Here is a 10,864-nt window from a genome sequence, read left to right as displayed (position 1 = left end):
GAGTCTATTAAAAACTAAAAAAAAAGGAAAAATTGAGCTGAAAGAAAGAAAGAAAGAAAGAATTTAAAGAAAAGAAAAGTAAAAATAATTATTAAAAAAAAACGTAGAATGAAAGGTTAAACTCTGTGCGAGTCAACATTTGGATTTTTGAAAAAAATTAATCATAAGGAATTTTAAATGTCAGAATAAAGAAATGCAGAGATATTGCTGATAATGGAATCCGTCTGAATATTCTCAACATTTTGTTGCCTTTGTGTGACGTCACTCTAGCGTCACGTCCACAATCCCGGAACGAATCATGCTTTTATATAGCTGGTTATATTTGAGATGCTGCCTCCTTGTGTCCGTCTTGTGTTTTGCGTATTATTAAATAAAGTTTGAGGTGGGGGGAAAAAAACCCAGAGAGAAACTTTGTTTTTAGATCACCACATTAACCAATAAAATTATATCATAACAATCATAACATTCATTTTTCAAAGCTAATAGGTTGCACCCAGACTGCATGGTGACTGTATGCTCTCTCTCCCTCTGTCTCTCTCTCTCTCTCTCTCTCTCTCTCTCTCTCTCTCTCTCTCTCTCTCTCTCTCTCTCCCTCACTTTCTCTCTCTCTCTCATGCGTATTGATAGTTTCTCAAGTCGGCTTGTTTTTTTTCAAACATTTGAGCAGTTTGTTTTCTGTTGGAAAAACCAGTTGAACCTGCTTTCAGGGGAGATTTCCCCAAGCCACCTGTTCAATACTTCCTCCACAGGGACCACAGAGGTGGTGCAAATCCAAAATGATCCAGCAGTACCATTAAGGCACCTCCATACACACTTTTGACCGAGGATATCTGGGTTTTTCTACCCACAAAACGGTTTTGAATATTCCCACTGGATTTGCAAATGACCATTCAAAACTCCTAAAGCTCCCTTCCCCTTCATTTGGAGGCAACTTGCTCTTTCAGTTTGTTGCTGCACTAGTTTAATTTGAGAGAAACTATCACTTATTATTTTGGTAGTAATTGTCAGATGTTGTGTAAATAAATACCCTTCTAGCTGTTGTCCCCAACAATAATAAATCACATTGATAATGTAGTAAAAATAAAAAACAAAAACAAAAAATGGAACAAAACGTATTTATTTATTTTGTTTGTTTATTTATTAAGATAGTGGGGGGTTGGGGGGGGAACTTTATTCGCACTTGAATGTGGACACCTGAGTGTCTGAAAACCGGTGTCACCGAAACTTAGTGGACACACACACACACACACACACACACACACACAGGCCTCTTCTCCAGTTTTATACCTGCTTCCGGTGACGCCCAGCGTGAGCGGTGTTTGTGGGCGCGCCCACATAGATCAGCCTGCCTGGCTGTGTCGGCCCTCAGGTGAACCTCAGGTGTCGTGGAGCTGCATTTTTTGAAGGAGACTCGGCAGGAACAACGAAGCTCTGCGTGGACGCCGGCTGCTTCGGACGAGATGTCGGAGGGAACACTCTGAAAGTTTGAACACTTCGAGGAGAACTTTATTGTCCCGTGACTGGAAAGTGGATTGAGCGATCGGTCCCTTCAGCTCGCCTGACGATGGCATCGAGTCTTCCCCGGCGAACGGCCGCGCTCCTCGCAACTTGGGCTTTCTTCACTTTGCTCCATGGCTCCGGAGCAGAGGTCCCACCAAAACCCTCTGCGGGTGTCACCATCATTCCGCCCGTCAAGCCCGACGGAGGTCCTCAGGCCTTTCCAGACGCGGCCAAGACCAACTTACCGGTGTTCACCATGGACTACCCCAGGATTCAGATACCCTTTGAGATCACGCTCTGGGTGCTGCTGGCTTCGTTTGCAAAAATCGGTGAGTTTCTGGCAGGGGCAGGAGTCACGGAAAGTGGATGGAGCTTCAGTCATGTAGTGGTGCAAATGGGGGGGATGCACGTTTACTCTACGTGCTAAAAAAAGATCAGTGCTATAAATATTTGACTGATTTAATATCACTGCAGTGACGGCAAAATCAGAGATCAGATCAGAGATTTTTTTTTTTTTTTTTTTTTTTTTGTTACAGGAATAAGTTTGATAATAATCACCTGACAGACCAATGAGGTTTTCTTCCCCTACCCCAAACCTCCTCTTTGGCCTCATTGAAATACAGTATTGTTTGAAATAATCCAATCCCCCCCCCCCCCCCCAAAAAAAAAAAAAAAATCCATAATAACAGAGACGGTGATCAGTCTCAGCTCTGACCTTACAAACAACTAAAACTGCAGCAGCAGTAAGATGCAGCTTATGTAGGGCTTTTTTTATGAGTAATGGGATTCACTCATCTACTGAATAAACTGTCTCAGTCCAGTTAATCAAGTTTGGTTCAAAGGTGCCATCATTTGCAAATTTCACTTTACCGGTGTTTTCTAACAATAACATGTGTCACTAGTTCAGTTAACTGGTCAATAAACTCCTCAAAAGGCCGACCTTCATTTCTTTTATCTGTTAAAACACAACATCTTGGAAGATCAACCGTTTGTGATGTCACAAAAAGCACCGATACCTATGCCATGTTAGGGACAACACCCTCTTGCCGGTTGTTGGTTTCACCCTCTCACGCCACCTCACAGCCACCTTGTCTCTGCTCAGTGTAAATTTGCAGTTTTCCGAAGATCTATGATGTTCATAAGGCTGCTCTGCCGGAGTGTTGTAAAAAAAAAAAGGTCTGCTGGTCAAAACTAAAGTCTGGTCCGGTTACTCAGGTTTCCACGTGTACAACAAGATCACAGTGTGGGTGCCGGAATCCTGCCTCCTGATCAGCATCGGCCTGATCGTGGGCGCCATCATGCACTCGGTCCACGAGGAGCCTCCTGCCGTGCTCACCAGCAACGTCTTCTTCCTGTACATGCTGCCGCCCATCGTGCTGGACTCGGGCTACTTCATGCCCACCAGGCCTTTCTTCGAGAACATCGGCACGGTCAGTTTCCCACATTTTCCACATTCCCAAAGTCGTGCATTCTCGAGATCTCCCCCCCCCCCCCCCCCCCCCCCTCTCCGCAGGTGTTGTGGTTCGCCGTGGTGGGAACTCTGTGGAACAGCATCGGCATCGGTATGTCGCTCTTCGCCATATGCCAGATCGAGGCATTCGGCGTGCAGGACATCAACCTCCAGGAGAACCTGCTGTTCGCCACCATCATCTCGGCCGTGGATCCCGTGGCCGTGCTCAGCGTGTTTGAGGACGTGTCGGTCAACGAGCAGCTCTACATCGTGGTGTTTGGCGAATGTCTCTTCAACGACGCCGTCACTGTGGTGAGTGGACCGAGCTGGCAGCACTCAGCGCCATACCTGAGGGGACGGCTCCTTTAATATACTGGTTCTAAGTTTTTTTTAGGGTCAGAGGACAAGAAAATAGATTGAAACACGTACTCTTGAGGCTAATAAAAAAATTATTAACATTTCAATTGTTAGCAATTCAATCTAAAAAATAAAATCAATTTCAAAAGTCTTGGATTGTCTTACTGACAGGCATCTATCTGTAGTCAGAGGGACATAATATTTGGGGTGGCACAATATACTTTCATGATATTGACTTCCGGTTTCCCATTATTGCGATAGGCTTCGTATCGCGATATAAATTAATTGTTTTTCACCTTGTTTACCTGTAAAACATGGCTACTAGCCAGCGCTGTGCTGTGAATTGAAAAGCCAATTGATTTTTATCAGTCCAGTGCACAAAAAGTCGAGTTTGTTTTTACAACATCAGAAGGACTTCATGTATAAAACATCAATGCTTGATGCTTTTGGGTCAATACAACATTGCCATGCAAAGTATCACAGTGTCAGTGCCCTATAGATTCCTCCCCAGACCTTAACACAAGCTGCCTGTTAACTCTCACAAGTGGAGAGAATTGCGTTTGCCCCCGATAGAAGCAGGAAAAAACTGAAAAAACCTGATTGTTTTGTTGTGTGTGAGAGATTTTCACGGCTCCGCCCAGCATTTAGGGTCTGGTTTAAGGCTTTTAATTTCCAGACTATTCTACAAAATGGCAGATCCGGTATCATGTCATCTGAAGCTTTTCAAATCTTCCTCTTTAAAAGCGTGAGCTCAGGTTTCTCCTGATACTCTACCATTATGCTCACAGACTATTTAAATATTTGTTTGCCAATATAAAGGCAATAAAAACGTTTGATAGGGACGCTGCTGTGACCTGGAAAGAAAGAAAACTATGAACAAGTTTCATCCAGAAGTGAGGGAATGTTGTTGGAGCTACGCCGCTGATGTGTTTGCAGACACGAGTTCTTTTTAACCCGTTTGCTCAGATCCCGCCAAACCAGTTTATGAGGTCACAGTTTCATTTGTGTTGTCTTGTGGGTGGAGCCAACGCGCACACACAAGCGGGACATGAATGAAGCCGACTGCTGGAACGTCCAATCGCCTCTTTGCCTTTGTGCTCAGACGTGCCCTCCTACCTACCCGGCCACCTTACACTTAAGTTTTGTTGCCTTTGGTGTGGTGACCTTTTTGTCAGGTGCACAGTAGCTGCGCTGCGAGGGCAAACAGTTTGCTCAGGAGGGCCGGAAAGCCTCGGTGTGGAGGAGCCGTGAGAAGAGCGTTACTTGTGCAGAGCTGCACACGTCAAACACGGTCATCAGTCACTGCAATTTCATAAAGAGGAAGTGTTTTTGTTTTTTTCCGTCATGTATTTTGAATAGAACTCAAAATATCAGCTTCCTTAGAAAATTGATTTTTGAAAGGAGACGGGAAGAAAGACACTTCCTCAAACCGTGGCCATTTCCCTGAGTCATGAAGTCTTCCTGGTTAATGGAAATGAACTGATTGAAAACAGGTGCCTAGTAAATTTTGGTCTGTGATGCCTTTTTACAATATCAACAACTACAACTTTGAATTATATAGTGGCTGTTGCCAGAGGTGGCAAAGTACTCACATTCTGTACTTAAGTCAAAGTATGGGTACTTGTACAAAATAAAAAAAAATAAAAAATCTGGTAAAAGTGAAAGTAATGATTCAACTCCTTCACTCAAGTAAAAGTAAGAGAGTACAGGTTCTGGAATGTACTTAAATAAGGAGTAAGAAAAAAAATGATTTTACCATTAATGAAACGTTACATTTGTTGATAATTTTTCAAACATGAAAAAGCTTTGGCAGATTAATCTGGACTGAACTGAGCAGCGGCCAGATGTCTTGATGAGTATCTGGATAGTAGCCTTGCTACTCTCAATACTATAGTTTTTGTTTCAACTGCAGCACGACCAAACTGTCATCAGTGACAGTAATGTCACTTTTAATATCAATAACCAATGTAGAAAGTGTAAATTACAAACATTGTGTACAAATGTAGAGAGTAAAAGTAAATACCGGTAGCCATCAGAAAAAGAAATACTTCGTAAAGTACAGATACCTGAAAAATCTACCAAAGTACAGTGAAAAAGTATTTCTACTTTGTTACTTCGCACCTTTGCTTTGAAGGATGCGTTCTATCGGCAGCTCAGTAGCCCTACATTGATGTCTGGACTCCATGCGCTCGCCTGACCGTGTGCGTCTATCTGCAGGTGCTGTACAACATGTTCAACTTTGTGGCGGAGATGCCGGTGGTGGAGCCCGTGGACGTCTTCCTGGGCGTGGCCAGGTTCTTCGTGGTCAGCCTCGGGGGGATGGGCTTCGGCGTGCTGTTCGGCTTCGTTGCCGCCTTCACCACCAGGTTCACCTCCCGGGTCCGGGAGATCGAGCCGCTCTTCATCTTCATGTACAGCTACCTGGCCTACCTGGTGGCCGAGCTCTTCGCCATCTCGTCCATCATGGCGTGAGTGGAGTCGGGCAGCACCGATTAGGGTTCCCGACCTGCTTGGACGGCGCTCTGATGTTCTGACTTGTCTTGTTGCGTCCTCTCCCCTGCAGCATCGTGACCTGCGCCCTCACTATGAAGTACTACGTGGAGGAAAACGTCTCCCAGCGTTCCTGCACGACCATCCGCCACGTGGTCAAGATGCTGGGCACCATCTCCGAGACCCTCATCTTCTTCTTCCTGGGCGTGGTCACCATAACCACGGAGCACGAGTGGAACTGGGGCTACATCCTGTTCACGCTGCTCTTCGCCTTCGTGTGGAGGGGCCTCGGTACGAGGAGGAGGGGGGCTTGTCCTCATCTGTTGGGGAGGCACTGCGGTTTGAATGGTTTGGGCTAAACAAGGTGACTTCCTGTCTCCTCCAGGCATCCTGGTGCTGACTCAGATCATCAACCCTTTCCGCACCATCCCCTTCAATATGAAGGATCAGTTTGGCCTCGCCTACGGTGGCCTGCGAGGGGCCATCTCCTTCGCCTTGGCCTTCACACTCCCTGACAACATCGGCCGCAGGCAGCTCTTCATCACCGCCACCATCGCCATCATCCTCTTCACCGTCTTCCTGCAGGTGAGACATCCGTCGCTCCCTCTTGCTCCCCCCCACCTTAAAATTCTTTTTTTTAAATCTTATTCACATCATTTAAGATTTGTTGTCATTTTCCAGGCTCTTTACACATCTTTGTTTTTTTCATTTCATAGTCTAGTGAAGCAGCTTCGCACAAATATGTCATTGAAAAAACTCAAGACGTTTAGCCCTCTGTTTGAAGTAGAAATAAATTCATTTTTTGAAACTGAAATTATTATTGAGTTGGAAGGTAGTGAATCAATGTGTATAATTCAAAAAATTTTTTCAAACATTTTAATTCATATCTAAAGCTAAACATGCATCTGTGTGGCATCTGATGTTGCGGAGGACCTTACTGACTTACTTGCTGCACTGTGATGTGTTCTCTCCCCTGCAGGGAATCAGCATTCGGCCCCTGATCGAGTTCATCAACGTCCGCCGAACCAACCGCAACGTCAGCACCATCAACGTGGAGGTCCACTGCAGGGTAAGCCCACACGGGTCGAGGCTGTCAGGAGCGCTGAACACAGCATGTTGCATGTATGTGAGTATGTGACATTGTCTCACAGCTGATGGAGCACACCATGGCTGGCATAGAGGACCTCTGTGGGCAGTGGAGCCACTTTTACTGGAAGGACAAGTAAGACTGTTACACTTCAAGGGTAGTGCAGGCTTAGTTTTTGACTCTCATGTAACTTTTTTAATGTTCATTGAAACACATTTTAGTTAAATGTAAGTGTAAATAATTGCATAGCTCCACATGGCAGGTTTTGGCACCTCACGGTCTTTCCTTAGTTTACCCATAAATGTATGTGCACTCAATTTTATCATCTTCATTATCATCTTCAATTTTATCCTGGGTGCTTCGTTTTTGGTGACTCCACTTATCTAATTGTGTAGTTTGAGTAAAACATTTTAACAATAGTCTCCATACCTTATTGCATGCTGCTACTGTGAAATCTTTCATCATGTTTTCTGCAAATGAAAAGATAAAAAAGGGTCTCCAACTGATCTAAAACCACCACAGTCAGCTTTGCCCCCTAGCTATTTAAATTTCTCAGAAACACTAAACTGAATTCAGAGGAAGACGTTTTCGCTGCCATGACTCAATCTTTTTCCACTCAGGTTTATGAAGTTTAACAATCGGATCCTGCGGAGGATCCTGATCAGAGACAACCGGGCCGAGTCCAGCATCGTGGCGCTCTATAAGAAGCTGGAGCTGCAGAACGCCATGGAGATCCTGGACACGGTGTCCGGAGACATCAGCGCCGCTCCGTCCATCGTCTCTCTCTAGTAGGAACCGTCCACTCATGTTCCTCTCAGTGTCGCAGCTCCGTCTGTGTGTCTGCGCAGGAGATGTTTTCTCTAAATTTCCATTCTTTTTCTTCTTGTAGTGAGGAGAAGAAGAGCTCTGCCAAGCCCAAGAAGCCGTTCCTGGCTTCTGACCTGAGGAACATGCACGACATCCTGTCCAAGAACATGTACAAGATCAGGCAGCGGGTAAGAAGTCAAGAAGTTAAATTAATCTGTTGTTGTTTTTGTGATCACTTGTGGTTACTTTTGGGCCGAATCACTTAGCAATTTTTCGGTTTTACCCAGATTTTATTTTCTTGAATAATCTTTATCCGTATTCCTGAGAGATTTTCGGCGACGAGCACACCAGCCGCCATGCATTTACTCCAGGCGCCAGCCAGTTTGCACGGCCACAGCCTGCGGCCGGCAGTAATTTTCCAGTAGCAACAAGACATCATCTCTTAGTAGAGTATGCAAACACCCAACAGGTAGCACGTGCTTCTGTGTTTATAGTAAATACACTGCGTGAGTGTCTTCAAAGGCCTTCTTTTCAAGTCTTATCTGTGCTGTGTTCACCAGTCTGGTTCTCAGTCGAGCCTGGCAAAGACTTCTTCAGACAAATTCACATTGTAATGATGTTAATAGTGATTAGACCTTTCTATTCAAACGTGGTAACAAACATTTTGGCGTAAACATGAGGCCGCATGAGTTTGATTCTTGCTCTCTTTCACGTGGAACTTTTTTAAAGAGCGACGTCACCTGATAAGAGGTTTTATAAAGGCGGCGGGGTTTGTTCTCTCCAACGGCTGCGGGACAAACAGAGCTGCGAGTGTTGACATTGATGCTCAACGGCCAGCGCTGGCTGAGCAATTTGAGCCGTAAAGAATTCCGTCTCCTCTTAAAGCATTTTAACGGTCTCTATTGTTTCGGCCTCTCTGGCTCCAAAACAAAGCTTCGGGTGCTGCGGCCCCCTGCAGGCCGGCTGCATTACGACACTGGAATGCGCGCGCAGCAAGGCGTCGCAGGCACTGACGTTTATTTCCTGGACCTTTCTGTGTGGCGTCTTTTTTTCCCAGACGGTGGCCTTCAAGAGTAAACACGCCCTCCCCAACGACACTCACACCAGAGAGATTCTCATCCGCCGCCACAGCAGCATCCGCCGCAGCCTCCGGCCCGGCAGCTTCCGGACTTCGGTCAGCAAGATGATTCCGATTCTTTTTTTTTTCTTTTCTTTGTTTTACACATTCTTACAACCAAGCCCCTTGTTTATCTTCCCTTTTTTCTTCACGTTGTTCTTCAGGAGGTTCCCAAGTCTCAAAAGTACTTCTCCCTTCCTGCTGGGAAAAGTCTGGACTCTAAGTTTTCCCTCAGGAGACGAAACGACGCAGGTAAACCTTCCAAACTGCCCTTTTAAACATACTTTTATGGCACCAGTGTATCAGTAGTCGCAGCTGTCTGCAGTTCTCGCTATCGGCAGGGAGAGAGTGAATGCTCAGGTCTGGACCTGCTCGACACATAAAGTCCTTTGAGATAGCTTTGTTCTGGTGTGCCACTATACAAATAAAGTTTATTTTGATTTACACTCACTATGTAGTGAATGGCGCTACTGCAGTTTAAATATGGATTTAAATTGCTGTATTTCAACACTTAGCTGACCTTTTATCTTGTTGATGTGATATTAACTGCGTTTGGTCTTTACCTTTTTCACACTTTATGTTCTAGTGTTATTTCAATAATTTTAATGATGTTATTATTTATGTCTCCCTCTTCCTAATTTACACAACAGGGGTTCCCATTAATGTTCTTATGCATTTAAAAAAAAATTAGATGCTGTTAAATCTTACACGTGGGTCTTTAATACATTTGTAGACTATTTAAATACTCTTTCCATTGTTGGACTTACAGAGATAAAGGGCAATTTTTTATTTAGCTTTTTTTTTTTTAAACAATATTACCATCAAGATACTGCAGGACAAAATGTGGTAAAAGTGAATTGCAACACTTTCTGAATGCTATGTGCATAATAAACCCTCACTGACTTATTATATATTATAATACATTTCTATTTCCCCGCTTAATGGCAACAATGGAATAAAATTTTCCCCCCTCTTTCCTCAACCAGTTCCAGATGATCAGGAGACGCAGTCCGAGCTGTCCTACCCCTCCAGTCGCTCTCGTTTCGGGCAGCCGGCGCGCTCTTCCTCCAGAGCCATGATGCCTCTGAGCAGGCTGGACACTCTCAGAGAGGTGCCGTCGGTCAGCATGCTGGACGAGAGCTCAGGCGACGAGAGGAGCCGGACGTCGCGGGGGCCGTCCAGAACAAAATCCTCCTCCAGCGATTCCCGTTTGCCCGCCCCTCGCCACCGCCGCTTCTCCGGCGACAGCGGGACGGCTGATAACTTGAAAAACGGCCATCAAGAAGTGGCGGCTGACGAGGAGGAGAAGGAAAAGGTGGAGGAGGAGGAGGAGCAGCCTTCGTCTCCACCTCCAGCCTGGGCTGCTGAACCTCGGGACAGCGCCGCCGCACAAAACCCACTGCTCAGGCGCCCTCAGTGGAAGCCGACGAAGAGGTAAAGGTGATCCTGGGTTCGGCCGGCTGAGCCTCAGGACGTCACTCCGCTCCGGTGTTTCCCCATAAAGCTGAATGTGCTGAACTGGGGGCGTCCATTAATTCCTTAATGGAGGAGAACCGACCTCGGACAAGCCGGAGGAGTCGAGAGGCTGCCCTAGTGGCTGAGTTCACTAACTGCAGTGAAGGAATTCCACAGCAACCACTGACTATGAACTTTCCCCCCCCTCCCGGTATGTGTAGTTATTTTAATGTGATTAACTATTTTTTAAATGTTGAGTACAACATAATTTATCGCTTTCTTTTTAAATCAAGACATGTCCTGCTTCTTGAATGTAAATTATTTCATTGCCTACATTGTGTGTGTGTGTGTGTGTGTGAGAGTTGTGCATGGGCTCCAGCTGACGTGAGGAATTGTTACCGCGCTAAGCGCCCCTGTACACCTGCCTCTTGTTTTGACTGATAACTTGAAAAACACAGACCTCCATCTAGAGCCAACTTTCCAAATTTCTTTTTTTTTTGTAATAAATTTTGTACATTGCCTACAGCTGTTGTGAAGCCGTCTCCCTCTGCTAAATTATTCATACAAAGGCTGGTTTACCGCGAGGCGCTGAAGGTGGCGT

The 10,864-nt window shown here is 45.4% G+C and overlaps 1 protein-coding gene across 1 annotated transcript; it reads left to right on the top strand.

Moving 5' to 3' along the window:
- Positions 1 to 1,348: 1,348 nt before the first annotated feature.
- Positions 1,349 to 10,788, top strand: slc9a2 (solute carrier family 9 member 2). The gene is made up of 13 exons (XM_076040256.1): positions 1,349 to 1,829; positions 2,716 to 2,930; positions 3,014 to 3,262; positions 5,525 to 5,775; positions 5,871 to 6,088; positions 6,183 to 6,382; positions 6,777 to 6,866; positions 6,949 to 7,019; positions 7,505 to 7,672; positions 7,774 to 7,879; positions 8,749 to 8,865; positions 8,973 to 9,060; positions 9,795 to 10,788. The coding sequence occupies exons 1-13, from the start codon at positions 1,565 to 1,567 to the stop codon at positions 10,244 to 10,246; spliced, it is 2,490 nt and encodes an 829-aa protein (XP_075896371.1). The 5' UTR covers positions 1,349 to 1,564; the 3' UTR covers positions 10,247 to 10,788.
- The last annotated feature ends 76 nt before the right edge of the window (positions 10,789 to 10,864 follow it).

Source organism: Nelusetta ayraudi, unplaced genomic scaffold (genome assembly GCF_046127955.1).
Source record: "Nelusetta ayraudi isolate G7.1 ecotype Tasmania unplaced genomic scaffold, CSIRO-AGI_Nayr_v1 ptg000060l, whole genome shotgun sequence".
Taxonomy (NCBI): domain Eukaryota; kingdom Metazoa; phylum Chordata; class Actinopteri; order Tetraodontiformes; family Monacanthidae; genus Nelusetta; species Nelusetta ayraudi.
The sequence above is the reverse complement of the archived record's forward strand: the minus strand, read 5'-3'. Positions and strand labels throughout refer to the sequence as shown.

What these genes read in the sequence shown, in the direction of transcription:
- slc9a2 (XM_076040256.1), top strand. Translation starts at nt 1,565, where the DNA reads ATGGCATCGAGTCTTCCCCGGCGAACGGCCGCGCTCCTCGCAACTTGG. An exon ending in GGCTTCGTTTGCAAAAATCG is followed by an intron (nt 1,830 to 2,715) that starts GTGAGTTTCTGG and finishes CCGGTTACTCAG; the next exon opens with GTTTCCACGTGTACAACAAG. An exon ending in CTTCGTGTGGAGGGGCCTCG is followed by an intron (nt 6,089 to 6,182) that starts GTACGAGGAGGA and finishes TGTCTCCTCCAG; the next exon opens with GCATCCTGGTGCTGACTCAG.